The following is an 18,140-nucleotide window of genomic DNA, read 5'->3' as shown; positions in this document are numbered from 1 at the left end:
CAGTAGTTTTCTTTCCAGAATAGTCTTACTATTTTGTGATTGCATAACTTTCACTGAATATGGCCTGTACATCTCAATTTTTATGCAGTATTTGTATTTTCCTCTCAGTGCTTTTCATCTTACTGGGAAGTTAAAACTGGTTGATTTATTTTGGCTGCTGTTGTTACTTCCCTTAGTGTTGTTACAAAATATAGAACCCAAACTAATACCTTTGAATGTTTTTTGCAGCCTGAAACGTTGCATTACACACGACCATATTTCTAGTTCCTCACTTCTGAAATATTCACTTCATTGTATGTGAATTGAAGTGGAAAGTAACAAATATGGCTTTAAATATATCAAAAGTAACTTTATCTTCTTCTAGGTGGTTGTAGTTAACAAATTTAGTGAAAGCAGCGGGTTAGGGATAAGCCTTGAAGCTACAGTGGGACATCATTTCATCAGATCTATCTTACCGGAGGGGCCAGTTGGACGAAGTGGTATGCTGTTTAGTGGAGATGAGCTGCTGGAAGTAAGAAAAAATTTGGACTTTATCTTAGTCTGCCTTCAGTAAGATTCTTGTGAAATGACTTGCTTTTCGCAGGTTCTGACTTGGGAATGTAGCTTATCTTATTGCATATCAGCCCTAACGAGAAGTGTTTGAGCAATCACTTCATATGCATTCTTATGCATATTTATTTATGTAAATAAATATGACATGCATCTCTCAGCTAATAGCTGATTTTTCAGAGATATAATTCAAGGTGACCAAAAAAGTATACTCAACAAAAGAGTTAAGACTTAATAGAAATATCACTACCCCATGACAGGAGTAAACAACTCTTTTCTAAACCATTTTCTTGGAATTAAAATGTGAATTTCCTTCCCACGAATACAGGAAATCAAAACGATCCATCTGTTTTCATGCTTAATATGCCAATTTCCACATGAATGTGCTAATGTTCCTTATTTTATTCCACTCTCTTTCGTATTCATATCTTCTGTATTGTAAACCTGGGGGTTCTTGCCTAAGAAGTGCCAGTGTTCATGGTTTTTGTAAGGTTGAGGTGGGCAGTTTATGGGATTTATCCATTCATCTCGAAACTTGTTTAGGTGTCAATTCTACTAAAAAAAATCCAGCAGAATCGTTGACATTTTCTGTTGATAGTATTTTTTAAACTTTTTTATTATTTTTCATTATACTTCTACTAAACATTGTTTATTCTTTGTTTCTTGAGGTAAATGAGATCTCCTTGCTTGGAGAAAATCACAAGGATGTGGTCAATATCTTGAAAGAACTGCCTATTAAGGTGACAATGGTGTGCTGCCGTCCGGTAGCTTCCCCTATCAGTCACGCAGAAGTATTGGACAGTCTAAGTCTCTCTGAGGTTCAGCTCACAGAAAAGGTATTTTGTTTTAAAATTATTAAGAAAAGAAATGTTTCCTTGAGCAAAACATACAAAGTTAATATAGAAGATTTAGAAGGACCTTTTAGTATTTGGGGATTTGGAATCAAATAAATAGAAAAAGACAAGTTATATTCAGTGACCCCAATTTAAGACAACCAGAAGCTATAGATACTAGTAAGCCCCGGGCAAAAAAAAAAAATCTGGAATCCAAGAATATCTGCCCAAGTACCTAACGTCTGTTCTGCAGGTGGGCTGTGTTGGTATAGCAAATTGAACTATGTGTTTTTTAGAGTCTGAATATATTAAATCTGATTTTGAACTTAGCTTTCTGGTTTTCTTTTCTGTAGATCTCAGTGTACACTCTCTGGCATACACATTTTTGTCATTCATAGCTTCAAAGCTCTGGGCAACCTGGTGTGCTGAACATGTAGAAAGGGTATTTTTATGAAAAGAGTCACAATGAATTTCAGTTCTGGGCAAGGCACAAAATTTGGCTCATTGTTGTTAGGCTTTTTATGAAACAAAGGGAATAGTAAAACATATGTGCCTGTGTATATGTGCATGTGTGTTTGTGTGTTTTCTTTTTTTAAATGTTTTGACTCCTGTCAGTAGTAGTATGTTTAGATCAAGGCCTTTTTTTAATGTTCCATTTAGTAACAGGTATTGCCTTGTATTTAGATAAAAATATTAATGAGTGTTTTCTAAAGTGATTAGTTTGACAGAAATTCCATTTTGTAAATGTTCTTGCCAATGAGTGCTTTAATATATTTACAGCATAGGTCTTTTGTTACAAAGATACATGATTTCTATGTTAGATATGTCAGACATGTTTGTTAACTATACTGAGTGCTTACACTTTCTCTGTGTTCAGGGAAACATCACTTAGTTTTTTATCTTTTTTTGGTGAACAGAGTTTAGTCTCTGCTAATTCATGAACGTTTGCATATATGCAGTTGGTGGATATTCTCTGTTTTTTCCAGGCTCATGTAGAACTGGGATTCATTGGCTCCTCGGACACAGAGGGAAGAGTTTTGGAAATCACTGATGAGGATCAGAATATGGAAGAGGTGCAAAGCTCTTCCTTGGCGATGTGGGAAACAGAAGTACAGCACATTTTGCTGGAGAAAGGGAGTATGGGACTTGGATTTAGCATATTAGACTACCAGGTAACTTCGATATTCCCTCCTCTGAGCAGAGAACACAATACTTTGCCTTGTTTGAATCTCATTATGTGATCTAAATATGTTTTTTAATTGTAAATGTTAATGTAAGCTAGACAATATAATAAAACTATGTGGATGTCACTGTTAGCAGGCACTCCATTAGCTGTGTTACTTATTCCTCTTACTGTATTAAGACTATAGCTTCTATCATATTAATTCAGAAAAATAATCAGTAGTATACTAGATCTTCAGAAACCTCATCTTCTGGTGCCCCAGGGGCAGTGAATGATGCACACAACTTAGTATATTCAGGCATCTAGCCATATATTTTGCACCTGCAGTTGGGTGCTTAGAACTAGATCCAATAAAGGACTTAGGTGATTAAAGCAGGATTTACTATTGCAATTCCAAAATCCCTCGCTTAGCTGCTGTCTAACCGGGACATGCCTAAATGCTCCAGTTCATTTTGCATTTGACTTCAAAACTCCTGGCTTCTGAGTCTGTGGTTCTTGGTGTGTCCAGATGCTAGGGCAGCTCAGTACCTGTCTGCTACCTGGGTGTCAAGGTCCAAGAGCAAACACTCCTTCATTCAAGACAGGCACCTGAATTTTAGCGAGAAAGTAGAGTGGAGGTTGTTCTCTGTTTCCTATTGTTTCAGTAAGTATTTTTTCCAAAGTCAAATAATTTCTTCCCGTGGTCCGTATAGGCTTCTGCTCCATTGCTGGTGCCGCAGCAGTGTTAGTTACCCAGTTCTCCATTGGATCTTGTCCTTAAAAGCAGGTTGCTATTTGCATCCGGAGTTCGCTTGCAGATGGAAATTATGCCCACAGGGCACTACTTAGAATTACTCTGTTCCCTAGTGATATTTTGCGTTTGCAAACTGATAAAGGTATATGCAAAGCAGGGAGGTTTAGTAATGAGCACAAAATCTGAAGATTAGAGGCATAGTCAAATATCTGTTCTATGCAGCAGTGATTACAGTTTAATGTGTTACTTTTGGTGCCCTGAATTGAGACACCACAGCTGAGCCTGAGTATTTCCAGTCCATGTCATCACAAAGTAAGGCATGTTTTTCAACCTTCTATGTCTTATTAAGTGTTGAAACAAACTAGGATTGCCCATATGGCCAGTTACTGCATTTCATTTATGGATGATAATAATGAAGAGTTGTGAGAAGTGCCTTAAATTATTAAATTAGATTGATTATATCCTACAGTTATAGGAATCTTTCTGAAACTTACTTATCTCTATTTGGGATTTCATGTTTGTGATTTATTTGTTCAGTATTCTTTCCTCTGCAATGTGGTTAAAGCCTTTCAGTTTGTCAATGAAGTTTATTCTTTCATCTGGGATTGCGAACAATAAACTAGATTTACAGTACATATGCATTCTATATTTGTTCTTTGCTATTTCTGTTGAATTTTTAATTAATTTTCAATGAATAGTGACTAAAGTTGTGGACTATGTTCATATTGATATGCATTCCTCAATTTTTATACAGTGGCAGACCTGTTCATATCGCTCTTTACCCTAGGAAAGAACTATCATGTACACTACAGAGGTGATTTTTTCTAAAGAATATGTCATGCAGTCATTTCAAATGACCATGTAAATACTTGTTGGTAAAATAGTGAGGAAACAGTGTTCAGTCCCAAGTAATGTCTTCAGCAATTCTGGTTGTGGTTCAACTTGTAAATTGTTTTATCGCTCTATGGCAGTTTCCTTATTGCATTAATTGCCATGAGCTGTCAAGGAGCTTCTTAGTCTCCCTCCTTCCCTCTCCCACTTTCTCTCAGATTAGTTTTGAGCAGTCTCTTATTTCTGTATTTTTGGATGCTGATTTTATGGTATGCCTCTTTTCAGTTGTACATCTTGGCATGGAAACTTGTTACAGTTGCATGCTAATTTGTAAATGTTTGCTTTTCTCTTCTTTTTGGTATCAGTAAAGCTGATACTGTGTTATATTTCCTTTTTTTTTTTTTAATATGCGTGCACACAAGTGAATTAAATGTGTTGGTAGCATTAACGTGTATTTATGTTCCTTATGAATATAATTCTGTAAGAATTATGCAAAGGTATTCACCTGTGATAACTGCTACAACAGAACTATGTGTTCCTGTTCTTAAGTATTTGATGGTAGCATGTTTATCAAAATCAATGTATTGGAGAGTGGGGACTATAAAGCAGTTTTCTTTTTAAAAGCAAACTTCTCTTTGTTGTGTCTTGTTGATTGAAGAGTGCTGTACTGGTATTCTGCTATCTGTCTTGCATGCACAAGGACTTTTCTCTTATAAAGTGCTTTCTCAGCTGAGTGAGATCTGGTGCCATGAAGTACAAAACAGCTCTTGAAAATAAGCCCTTTGTTCCGACAGCTGAGTCCAAGGGAGGCTTAAGTCTGTGAAGTTTTCACTACAGCAGAAATATTTCAATTTCTGGTGTGTAATTATTTATTACAGTAAAAAGTGCACTCTGTAGTTTAGCAGAATTTTATACTGGAGATGGAGCATTGCCTAGTAATAATTTTCACATTTAAGAACTGAAAATAGGGGCAAGCCTAACTGTATGGACAGGAGGGTAAGCACCTGCTGAGGGTTCGTCTGGAGCAGGATCTGGTTTCGATTCTTAAAAGTTAATGCATAGAAATTACCCTCTCAAGACGTAAAAGAATAAATAAAATGGAATGCTTTTCTTCTTTCATCTGATTAGGATCCCGTGGACCCAGCAAACACTGTAATTGTAATCCGGTCCTTAGTTCCTGGTGGTGTGGCTGAGCAGGATGGCAGACTTCTTCCTGGAGATCGGCTCATGTTTGTCAATGATACCAACTTGGAAAACGGCAGCCTGGAAGAAGCAGTGCAGGCACTGAAAGGAGCCCCGGCAGGAACAGTTAAAATAGGAGTTGCCAAACCACTGCCTGTAAGGATTTGGGAGTTAGATGGGTACTTTTCATATCTTTTAAGCCGGTATATAGTGGTTCTGACTTCCACGTACACTTTGCGTGCTTTGGGGTGTAGTTGGATGACTCAAAGCATCCAGAAAACTATCTTAACCAGATTGCTGTACCTCCTTGCATATAGCAGGGGCCTGTGTAGCATATGAATGCTGTAGTGATTCCAGGACCTAGCATGCTTGCCTTCTGGATCAGGGATTGTAGCTGAGGAAGCAGCAAAGCATCTTGCAACCAACACAGTCTTTCAGGGCTACAGGCTGCCAGGCATAATTTTGTAACCTTCACAAAATCTTCAAATGTGTAAGATGGTGGCATGAAGTCAATTTTATGTTGTTTGTCTGGAATTTGCAAAGTCTGCTTTGCAAAGTCTGCTCTGCTGTAGGTGTAGCACATAGGCAGTTTTTGTATTCAGACTGCACATTTTATGTTAGAAGAATGCTAAGTAGCCTTCAGCTCAGACACTACGGGCCTACCTGTTATTTTGATATGTCCATAAATAATGTTGGGCTTGATTTCAGAAGATGATCTCTAACAATTAGAAAAATGAAGGTGTAGAACTGTCTTTCTTTAGCCATCCAGGGGCAAAAATAACTAACCAGTTTTCAAAGGGAGCTCAGTAACTTAAAGATTTGCTTTGTATGATGACTCAGGGATAGCAAGGAGTTCGAAGTAGAAGGTCCAGTAGTAGCAGGATTACCTAGATAGTGTGTCCGCAAGGGTGCTGTGCAGTTATGCATCCCTGCCGTTATCTTTTAGTAATTCACTCTCTGTGTTCAGGACAGCTAAGAGTCCTCATTTGCACAATATTTAAGTGTTCACATACCTTTTAATATATTAAGTGCCATAATTTACAAATAAAGGAGAATGTAGAGGATTTCCCAGGATGGAAAACAGCTAATTCAAGGTTACATAGGGATACAGTTAAAGAAAGAGCCCAGGGCTTCCTGAACTATGTTCATTTCCTCACTGACATCTCAGAGAAACAGATTAAAAAACCCCAGTGCAATCCTTTTGACTGTTATCCTGAATTATCCAGAGTAAAGTCAAAGTGTGGACTGGAGGTCCTAGCATGTTACGTTTAAATCAGTGGAATGGCACCGGTTTATATGAGCAAAGAAGATTTGGCTCACTGTTTTTGGAAGCCCGAATGCTGTGTTTTGGATTTGCTTTTGCCTCTTATGAAATGTTCGTCTTCCAGTCCCTCTGGATGCAGATTTCAAATTTTGGTTCTTAGTGGTTTTCTGTGGGGGGGGTGGGAAGGAATGGGTGGGTTTTAAGTTACTAGAAACTTTTCTTTCCTTTTCACTGTAAGAGGGCATTTTTTTAGCTTGCTTTGCAAAATTATTTTTTGTAGTGGAGACTGTATGTTGTGCACTAACATGTCTTGAAAATCAACATTTTTATGCTTAAGAAAACGTCAGCTCAAAAGAGGGCTTGTGTGGTTGTTCCATTGCTGTTCCCAGCATCACATAAAGCTTCAGTATTTGGACTTCAACGTTTCACGTATTAGGCTTGCTGATTAATTAAACATTTTGAGTAACCCTGTTTTTTTCTGAAATACTGGACAAATGTACCTAAAATCAGATTATGTGGGGAAAAGATACCGGTTTTCAGTGATAAGTATGTTTTAGTCTTTTGTGGCAGCTCCACCCAGCAGTTACAGTCTTAATGCAGGCAGTGGATGCAGTCTTCCTACCTATTAACATGATTACTTTGTGGCTAGCGATGCCTCTACTGTTGGGCTGTGTTCCTAGTGGAAGCTTTAAGGGCGTTTTTAGAAAATGTTTAATAATATGAACAGAAATCTAAAATGAATTTAGAATAAGCTATGGGTACTGTGAGATAGCTGCATACATGTTTTTCATTACTTGTGCATATAAAACAACATTGTGAAGCTGAATCAATTCAGGTAAATTAAAAAAAAAAGAAAAAACACAAAACCAAAGTTTGTTTACTTACCCAGCACTGTAGCTGTGACTGAGATGGATTCTTTGCTGCATTTGGTATTCATTTGCCTCTCTGAACTCCCTCACATAACGCACTCTGCATGTCCTCTGTCCTGGCCACTCATCCAACTCAGAGCTTCGTTCTCTCTGCAGCTGTCACCAGAAGAGGGCTATGTCTCTGCTAAGGAAGATTGCTTTTTCCGCACTGCCCAGTCACTTGAGGAGGAGGGCCCAGCTGATGCAGCCCTCTTCCGTGCTGAGCTGGCTCTGGTTAGTGGCCCAACTTACCAAAGATTTCGTTAAGTCCTTGCATTTTGTAATGAAAAAGGGTTGCTTTGTCGCTGTTCATGCTTACTTTTTAGCGTTAACTGTCAATGCACTATTCCTCCACCATAGCTGGGATGGTTCCCCACACGGTGGAAACAGGCATCTGGAGATTTTGTTCGTTTGCATGAGCTGTGGATGTGGCCTGTGATATTTTAGTTGCTGGAAAACAAGGAAATATTTTGCTGAGATTTTCAAAAGAGCATGGCCACCCACTTCTGCTTGCATCCATTGAGCATCCCTTTGAAAATCTCGCCTTGTGTAATGTTCATGCACTTACTTTATAAATAAATCTCTTCACCTGTATTTCATAACATACCTCTTTCTGCTTTCCCAGATACCCTGAAAAGTTTTTGGAACTCTCTTTTTGCATGTAAACCAGCCTTATGAGGAATGCTGTCTGTCTTCAAAAGTTGCCAACACTTCATCCTAATAGTATTCTTTAGACTTTGGCATCAATCAGTGATTATGAGATTTGCACGATTAAAGGGTGTTCACTTGTACAAAGAATACAACTTAACTGAGTATTTAGTGCTATATATAGCTCAGAAGTTTCCAGTAATAATTCAGATAAAAAAGTCAAAGGAAAGAGGACTCTACAAAAGAACAACCCAAAACCCCCAAACCCCAAATTGTGTTTATTTTTTCCTGGTTATTCATACTGATCTGGGCCTGACATGGATTTTATTATGTCTGCATTTGTTGGGGCATGAGTAGGGAAGCAGATTCTACTAAACAATAGAATTTAATATATTAAAAAAAAAACCCAAAAATCCAAACCAAACAAGAAAAATAGTTAAATGGATCCTTCCTCATGGAAAAATCTCTGAATTACTGATTCCAGTGTGTTTGTTATCTTTTGACATATTTGCAAATGACAAGCTGTTTTTAACAATGTGCTTTTAAAGAAGACTACCTGTGTTCTCTTCCTCAGTTTGGTATATTGATGCAATAGTTAGACTACTAATTATTTCAAAATAACAGAATTTGACTTCTTCCACTCATTGAGAAGAAATATGAAGAAACCAGGTTATCAGAAATATACTTTAATTAAAAATACATGGAAGAGGTCAAATAAAACTTAAGGACATAAAAAATTGACTTCTGTGTGTAACTTATATAAACCTGTTTTAAAGTAATGCTGAAGAATAGTGAAAATGCATGGCAGGTAACAATATCGTTGAAGTTGTCAAAACTGACTCTCTGACTTAATGGGCAAAACATGAAACTGAATGAGCAATTACACAGCTGAGGATGGGCTTGTAGGGTGGACTCACAAGGAATTAATTTTCATTGATAAACCTACGCTCAAATTCTAAGGTTCTTTCCTCTTTTTGCACAATCCTTTTTTAGGATTGTGCAAATATATATTTTCCAGAGGATAGACTGGGAGTAAATTACCTCAAAGGAGTAGTGTGAATTAGATGCTTGTTCTTTGGGGTTGAGACAAACAAACAAAAAAGGATCATTTGTACCCTCCAGAAAAGAATATATTTTCTGGTGTCACTGGAGATTATTGCTGTTGTGAATCTGCCATGATAATTTCACAACATGATTAACCATAAAGCCTAAACAACACAGCAGTTAGATATCATCTCTGCAGTTTATTGACTGGGTGCTCTTAGTTTCTTCCCAAGAGTTTTCAGTACAGTCATGATTCTGAGATCACTGAGCTGTTTTATATTAGCATGCATTGCTTTCTTGAACTCTACCAGAGGGGATGAAAATAGAATCAAAGTATGGTATGTGAAGCTCTGTGAAGTTGTTTTAGGATTGAATTTTGCTCTAGTACTTGAAAAGATGGAAATCTTGAAAAAAAATTATTTAATTTGAGGAAAGAGAAGAAAAAAGATTGAAGAATACTGTCTATGTCTGCAGCACTTTTTAAAATTTCATTTCTTTTTGTAAGATAGGAGAACAGTCCATATTAATCTGCTTGTTATTGAACATTTTGGAAATGAAAGTATAAAACCATGTATGTCATAAATGTTTCTTATAAATGTTTTGGAAAGTATTGCACTTTCCAGAGGATTATTTTTTGTGTGCTTTTAAAAGCAACCAAACCTGTGAAGTAGGGTGGGTGGGGAACATTCCTGAAATGTGTCATTTAAGTGAAGCTTTATATTGTTCCATCATTAATTTTTGTAAAAGAAAAGAAAAAAAGAAAAAAAATCCCGAAACAAAAACAAATATTGAGCACAGGGAGTACAGCAGAATTTTCCTAACACCTCATACTTCTAATAATAGGCATTAGCCTGTGTCAACTCTAAAATACATTTAAGTTCAGACTCCAACTTTATTTCACATATTCCTTGCAACCTCTAAAGTTGGAGTAACATGAATTGCAGCTAGAGGCAGAAATTTTGCGTACCGTGCAGTGCATATAAAATTCCATTGTAAAGCCTGGGGAGATTAAAAAAAAAGAAAAAGAAGCGAAGTGTCAGTCAGTATGCAGCGGCTGAGGTGCACGTGTTCAGGGCTTATGTGGTGTGGAGGTAAGAGAGATCCCAGCTGATTAAATCGCTGTTGTTGTTAGGTGGACTCCAGCGAGGCAGACCTAGCAGACGAGTCCACCTTCAACTCGCAGTACTCGCCGGACAACGACAGCACCTTCCAGGTGTCCATGATAGCGCTGCGTGGCAGCGCCTGCAGCGATGAGCTCAACTACAGCCTCTCTCTCCCGTCGTCAGCTCCCAAGGTAACGAGGATGGGTTTTATGGATGACAAACCTTGACTGTGACAAGGCTCAATGTTTCTATGTGGCAGCAGAATTATTAGATATAAAGGCATCGTGTTGTCACAGCTCCATCTGCACCTACATTTGGAACCAGATAAGGTGCAGTTGTGTTCTGGGATAGCGCTGGTGTCTTTCAGATGTCTGCACTGGAGACAGAGGCAGCTGGAGGGTTCAAAGTGGGGACTGTGTTTTGTATAGTCAGGTTTTGAACAGTCAGTCATTATTTCCAATGTTAAAATTGTGAGCAGTCTGCTGCAGAGAGGTTAATTGTTACTACTTCAGAGCTATTTAAAGAGTGATTACTCAAAGTACCTGCATTACTCTATAGTATTTTAGCCATAAAAAGCAAGAGTAACTTTCATAATAAGTTTTGCTTTTATACTAGGTGGTTAGAATATTTGATAATTTGCAGTGTTCTTGAGTCAGTTGTTCACAATGACACTGTAATTAAAAGTGCATCTGTAGCATATCAAACCTCTGGTTGCTAATTCATTAGTATATAAAGTCAGTACATGAAGATAAGTTCCGTAAGAGTATTTTTATTCTTGCCAGTCACATACCTATGTTGAATTGTTTTTTATATCAGTGACAGTGTTTTGTTTCTCTCCATGGTTTTTCTTCCTCCTTTTTCTTCGCAATCTACAGATTTATTTCTCTAATCCGGAATCTTTAAAGTATTTTCTTCTAGTATTCATGGTCTCTGAAACTATAGCAACGTGGAACTCTCTTCCAGGGTTCTCTGTGCGTGGTCTTGCACAGAGTAGCTGCCTCTTTTTCCTCCACACCTGAGTCTCAGTAACTGTCTTTATCCTTTCTGGACTGTGTTCAGCCCTTGCAGGCGCTTGTCTGAAAGCTGAGTTCATCTTCTAATGGACTGTCCTAATCCACAGTAGAGCACATCTTTGCTGTGCCAATGGGACAGCTTGCATTGTTTAACTCTTTAATTGTTACTTAAAGGGATTATGCATATTGCATGCTGAGAAGCATTTTATGAGATACGGACTGGATTTACATTCTGTACAGGGCTGAGGCTGCCAGAAGTCTTGAGTTATTTTCAGCATTGATTGACTTGAAGAGGGCTTTTGTTCACTTTTTGTTTTTGAAGATCGTGGTCCTGACATTTCACTGTTCCTCTTTGTGCAGTCATTTGAGCCAGTATGAACTGACTGTTAACTTATCAAATAGCATTTTTACTCTCTGCAGAGTTATGAATGACTTCATGAAGTAAACATGGTGAGGAAATCAGTTCTTAAAAGAAGACTTTTAAAGCAAGTGAGAGATGCAGTAAACAAAAAAAGTGCTATTAGATGCTATGAGGAATGCAGAGGTATTTCAGCTATCTCTGGTGATAAGGATGGCTGAAATACAGGCTCTGAATGCCTTTGCTGTCACTTTTAAAATAGATGATGTAAAAACGTTTTAAAGAAAAGTAATATAAATGGTCTAATGAGGCCACACATTCCTGCTGCTATGAATTCCTGAAGTTATGTTTATCTTCAAAGATTAAAGCATTGACCTCTCTTTAAGTGAAACAAAAATAAGAAAGGGTGTATACTGCTGCTTTATATCCAGTAGCATATGGAAAAAATGTTGCATATGATCTGGATTTTGGTAATGAGTATGTTTTCACTGATTTGGAAATGGATATATAAAAAGGCTTAAAAGTAGACATGCCAGCTGTTACTGAAACCTTATGAAATCGTTTAAATAGATTAGAGTCCTGTTCTCTAAAAGGTAGGAAATGATTTCTTGATTACATCATGCGGATTAATGGTATTTAAGCTTTGCTCAGTTATCTTGTCAGAAGTTACTTAAAGCAGTTGTTCACAGGTGAACTGTTTTTAATAATTGTCTGGGTACAAGTTCCTCCAGAGATAGCTGCCTGTATTGTCCACTTTTTTTCCTTCTTTCTTTTTGCTGGGTTGTACTGAATTGTCGGGACTCTGGCAAGCATGGCTTTTGCATTGACATCTAAACAGGAACTAGCTGTCTTGCATCTATGTCCTAAGTTTGTACTTGGATGCTCCTTTATATCAAGAAAGCTGCAATGTTAATTTGCGCACGGCATAAAGAAAGAGGCAATTGCTTTTGAGGCTAATTTAGTTGTGCCAGACCTTTGTTTAGAGGATGACTGAAATTAGGGGAGTCCCCCCATGAGGGACTGCCTGCTCATGGTTATATTCCAGGAGGTGGTATTTTTATTGTCTGAAAAGTGGATCCTCTGATATCTTTAGTTATGTTATTTGTTTGCTTTTAGAAATGTGTCAGAGAGCAAGCATTAAAGCACTTTGTGAAAAGATGAGGAAAGTCAGTTCTAACACCTTTGGTGCACAATGTTGCAAAACGCCACAAAATGCTTTTGTGAATTTTGATTTAATATCTTCCATAAAATAAACTGGAGAAACATGCTTTTTTCCAACTTTTGGGAAAAGGAATAGAAGTATTAATAGAACCAGTAGCTAAAAAGCTAAGACAGACATAGGTAGAGATTCTCGTGTCCCCATTTACTATGTTAGAAAAATCACTAGGATTGATATAGAACCTTTGTGTCCTTGATAATCTTATTAATAAATAATGGCCTACCTATTTTCAACATTATTTGAAAGCTCAGACAGGGAATATTTAAAGGGTGTGGGTTTTTTTTTTTTGGTCAGAAGGTGATTATTGGAATCACTTATATATGAATATATGAAGTTAGGCACCTTGGAATCTGGAAAATACAAACAAATTTTGTATGGTGGGCTTAACCTTAATACTGCAGCCATTATCAGTGAAATTTGCAATAAGTAGGAATTGCCAAACTTCTGTAACAGCAGTGTTGTATTTCGATGCTGTCATACTTCAAAACCTCCATGATCATTTTTTGCTCAGGTTTGACTGAGGGTTTTTTTTGTTGTATTCCTTCTTTCTATAAGAGGAATATCAAAATATATTTCACTCAATTAACTTGATTGTCAGATTGTAAGCTTATTGCATAAGCTGCTTGAAATTTCCCTTGCCTCGCTATGTTTGCTGTGTATTTTGAGAATAAAGATCTTGGTCTTACAGAGTTCTTCTCCCTGAGAAAGATGATTTTGCCCTTTAATAACTTGCTGGAGTTATGTCTAGTTTAAGAATATGCAAGTTGACACTGCTGAAATTAGTGGAGTTATGTTGGTAAGCCTCAGATTAGAATTTGGCCTCTAATGTTTGGCAGTAATGTTACTAGTTACTCTCATTGATTGCTAGTATGATGAATTGGAAAAAGTTGTCTGAGGAATCAAGTAAATTTTATAGTAAAAAGCCTGTAGGGATCTACTGAAGATACTGCCGTGACAGTAAATGTATTTACAGTCTGTAAAATTAGTTTCTGTTGAAGATTTTAGCATGACATATACATTTTAATTATACTAGAAAAGAGTGTTTGTTGTTTACTGTCTGCTCTGTTTAACAGGCTGCTGGAGAGGAAAGCTCAAACACTGCAGCTGATTTCCAAGTATCCAGCAAGAATCTTTACGACATGGACCTGAATCAGAGAGTGAGAGAGAAGATGTCCCTAGCAGGCAAGAGCTTGGAAATAGCCACTGGTTTTACTAACAAAGAGCTTCTGCCTCTGGATGTTTCGGATATCAACCAAAATGAAAATGAAAACACAGTGACTTGGACTGGACCTCAGCCAGCAGCAGAAGATGCACGAAATGCAAACCTTGCTACTACAATGCAGCTGGATCCCACTGGGAAAGTAAAGATTTTTTAAAAAGAAAAAAATAACCATAGAAAAACTATATTAAATCATAAAAAGTCTCCTACAGAAACTGACACTGGCTAACAGCCACGCCTGGTTGTTTGATTATAAATGTCAGAGTCAGATGTGGTAAATCACATCAAAGCGTATGAAATTAGAGCCAAAATGGAAGATGATTTGTGGCTTAAAGGTAGCCCTCTCCCAGAGACTGGAGGTATGGGGGTATAAAAATCTGCTCGTTTCTCACGGCAGTAGACACTGGTGAAGCTCAGTTGGACAGTTGGCCTTGCTAGAGCAAGGCTTTTCTTCTGCCCCTGTTAACCTCTGCGGAGGCATGGGCATAAGGGGGAGGGAGGCACATAGCTAGAAACTAGGACTGGGAAGCAAAGGGAGGAATCTGTGCGAATGCCTTACGTTCTGGTGGTCACGCAAGGTCATGCAGTTCAGCTCACAAATTAGTCTGTGATGCTATAGTGTCTAAACACAGTTTTTCCTAATGACAGTGACTATGATACATGTTTATATTCCTTCCATGCAGTGATTTATTAAGGAATTCTTACAAGAGCTATTGTTTCTTATAATATTTTTTTCAGCCCTTTTTTTTTTTTTTCAAAGTCTTGGCATATTGTCAGACATCTGTGGCGAGTGAGTCAGGGAGCCCTAAATTCATCCCACTAATTTTAAGAGTGTAACTGATGTCCCTAAATTAAGACCATACTTTGCAATACACTTTCTGTAATATATGGATGAAAAAAGAAACCTCACATATGTCAGTCTGATCTCTGATGGATTGACTTTTCCACTGACTGTGTAAGGAATCTGTATTAATTATGCTCCTAGCTTTGGTGTAAGGTAGGATGAACTGAGGTCAGGCTTTCCATCTTGGTGTTCTGAACTGATGTCATTTTTCTTTGTGTCAGGATCAAGTGCTTTTAATGGAAAAGAGCTGCCCAGTATCTGTGGAGGGAAGTTCCACAGTCCCGAATTCAGTCAAAAGCGTATATGAGAGGACTATCACTATCGCAAAAGGCAATTCAAGTCTAGGTAAGGTAGCTAATATTAACGTTTTTGTAACCTCTTCAGGAACATGATTTTCTATTTCTCTCCTGTATTTCCTGTTTTGAAAGAAGTGACTGAACATTCTCATTTTAGTGTGGAAAGCATGAAAAAATATTAATATTTGATTCTTTGCAGCTCTTGGTCTATTCAGCTATGATGATAGTGGATCCAACTGTAACCACCTTGAACAGAGAAGTAAAGTGTCCAGTCTCAATGAGATTTTCTTTTTTTTTCCATAAAGGAGTTTAGTTGCTCCTGGATGTTAATAGCATATTTTAATACACTATTTTTTATTGTCTATAAGCTTATGTAATACAATGAAAAAACATGATATAGCTGAGGAGTTCTGTACTGTGGCATGAAAAAAGCTTTGGTCAAAGGGTTGCATACTGGACTTTGAAATGTGGCTAAATAGCAAAGGATCCTGCTTTCTGGGATTACTCCAAAAGGTCTAAACAAGCTGTTCACTTACTTGCTACTGAATTTTATTTGTATCCTTGAGTGCCCCAATATTTATAAAAATCAGATTATTGATCCCTTTAATGGGCAACGTCTTTAGCTCTTTAGCTCAGATGCTTGGACTGCTTGAATAACTACTGACTTTGCAGCCTGGCAGTGAGGTCAGTAGAGAGAGCAGGATACAGTGCGGTCCCAGGCATTTGGATTTTGTTAAAACAATTTTGTTAGTAATAACCTCTTAGCAAAGTAGAGCTGTGTGTTTCCTATATGGCTATGGGTATTGTAAATGCTGTGAGCATACAAAGCACATTTCATGACACATATCACAATAAAGCATAAAAATACAAGCCTGGGGTGAGGTGAGAACTGTCAGACATTAGAAGCATGAAAAGCAAGAATAGCGTTTCATTTTGTATCCACGTTATGAACATGCATTATGCTTTCTCCTGGGTTTTGACTGTAGACTTTTTCTTCCAGTCTGTGCTCTGGTCCGGTATGCTGCCTGGGCACAGTGACCAATTTACACACATGGCTGCACTGCTTTTAACTTTCATTTTTACAAAAGGAGCTAAGTCAAGAGCACTGAATGAAGTTGAAAGCTGCAGCTGCATCAATTATTTCAGTTGAGAACTGGCTTTTTTTTTTCCTTTTAAATGACATCTCTCATAGCTTGCATTAGCTCTTCAAATCCAGCCATAACTGGAGCTGTAAGCTTTTGAGTGTGATTCAGAAAAATAAAAGCACTGAGCACCCATGTGAAAGAGGGCATCTGTGATAGGATTTCTGTGATACATTGATGACTTGGCAGTGACATTTACATTTTTCACCTGTAGCTGTCTAATGTGTGATATCAGAGCTGCAGTTATGTTGTAATGAGGATGTCACCATAGAAAAGTGGAGTCATATTTTTCTCAAGTACTGCTATGCCAGCCTTAGTAAAATGGTGTTATTGGCTTCATAAACAATAAACATAGGCTCAGAGTTTTAAACCACATTTTAGTTGTTTCCTAAGAAATTGGCTTTTCTATGTGTGCTACCTGTAATCCAGTGCAGAACTGTGTCTGCATTCAGATGTGGCTGAGTAATCTGTGCGAGCACATCTGTAGAGAGATCTTTGTTGGAAGGATTATGTGAATGTAAATACTAGGGCATCCATCCTAGAATAGCATCTACAATTTCCATCTGTAATGCGTTCAGCATTGTAACACCACTAATCTAGGAGGCAGAAGACAGGCAGTGTATCTCTATAGTATGCTTTCTCTAATAGCAAGGGATAAATCAGGGGCATTGTGTGTCTGTATCATAGGTCTGATATACCCATGTTTAAATTATATGAAATGCAACTAGCCTAACCACAGCTGACATAATTACCTGGAAAATCCTAAATATAAATCTCCAATCTTCTGTAATTCCATAATCTTTCACCTCTTTAATATTAATTGCCATCATGAAGATGGATTTTTGTTCTTTCCAAAATGTTAAACGATCACTTCCACATACCAAAATAGACAAGTATATTCCTGTGTCTAAGAAAATTATTGGACAGCTCCTTGCTAGTCAGGGCCACCTTTTTTTAGCTTGACAGCTATGCTAATCTCAGCTGCAAATGAATTTGCGGAGACAAGACCAGTAAAAGCTCTGTAGTTTCTGGAAGGAGTCCTAAAAAGCACAAGTGAATATTAGTGTTGTTCTCTAAGGTTACAGTATTTTTTTCTTTCAGACAGATGTAGAGGCAGATGTTTGTATGGCTGGCTGAGTTTGTGTACCCTGGTGGTTAGAGCTGTTTTCTAAAACCTACTCAGCCAGGTCATATTCTGTAGTCTGTCTCCCAAAGTATAAGTTTGTAGAGTAATATGTTCAATCTTTCCCTTCTGTAGCCATGTATGTATATAAATGGTTAGAATTTTTTCATAATTAGTGTCCTGGGAGCTTTTGCTGTGGGTAGCTATCACCTTGGAGATCCTCTTCCTTCTGTTCACAATCTGGACAACACAGTAGAGGTCTGCAGATACAGAACTGTGCTAGCAGGGTTTGCTATCTTGATGTTTGCTTGAAAAACCAGGAGAACACAAGTGGAGTTGTCACAGCCAGGAAATTTCTCCAGGAAATGTTGCCTTGTAAGGCACTGTTTCTTCAGTTGCCTGATGTTGTTACTCAGGAACAGCTTCTGTGTTTGTCACTCCACAAAAAGAATAAAAATAACTTTTGTGATATTAAGACAGTAGAAATCCAGCAATATTGAAGGGAGAAGACTCTGCTTTCCCTGCTGGTACCTTTCCCTTGTCTGGCTTAGGAAAGGGCACTTTTTCCTAGAGCTGTCATCGAGGTTCATTTCCTGAGCACCAACTGCCCTGAAAATAACAGTGAAAACTCATGCATGTAAGAAAATT

General features: G+C 37.7%; 1 protein-coding gene across 1 annotated transcript in view; it reads left to right on the top strand.

The window, feature by feature from the left end:
• The window catches only part of MPDZ (multiple PDZ domain crumbs cell polarity complex component), a 93,439-nt gene that overhangs the window by 29,958 nt on the left and 45,341 nt on the right, over nucleotides 1-18,140 (top strand). Inside the window, exons 13-20 of the mRNA XM_067315718.1 lie at nucleotides 365-511; nucleotides 1,218-1,385; nucleotides 2,369-2,554; nucleotides 5,258-5,467; nucleotides 7,601-7,717; nucleotides 10,308-10,469; nucleotides 13,942-14,229; nucleotides 15,153-15,276. Coding sequence (XP_067171819.1) covers nucleotides 365-511; nucleotides 1,218-1,385; nucleotides 2,369-2,554; nucleotides 5,258-5,467; nucleotides 7,601-7,717; nucleotides 10,308-10,469; nucleotides 13,942-14,229; nucleotides 15,153-15,276 — 1,402 coding nt within the window. The remainder of the gene's footprint in view (nucleotides 1-364; nucleotides 512-1,217; nucleotides 1,386-2,368; nucleotides 2,555-5,257; nucleotides 5,468-7,600; nucleotides 7,718-10,307; nucleotides 10,470-13,941; nucleotides 14,230-15,152; nucleotides 15,277-18,140) is intronic.

Source organism: Apteryx mantelli, chromosome Z, assembly GCF_036417845.1.
Source record: "Apteryx mantelli isolate bAptMan1 chromosome Z, bAptMan1.hap1, whole genome shotgun sequence".
Classification (NCBI taxonomy): domain Eukaryota; kingdom Metazoa; phylum Chordata; class Aves; order Apterygiformes; family Apterygidae; genus Apteryx; species Apteryx mantelli.
The sequence above is the reverse complement of the archived record's forward strand: the minus strand, read 5'-3'. Positions and strand labels throughout refer to the sequence as shown.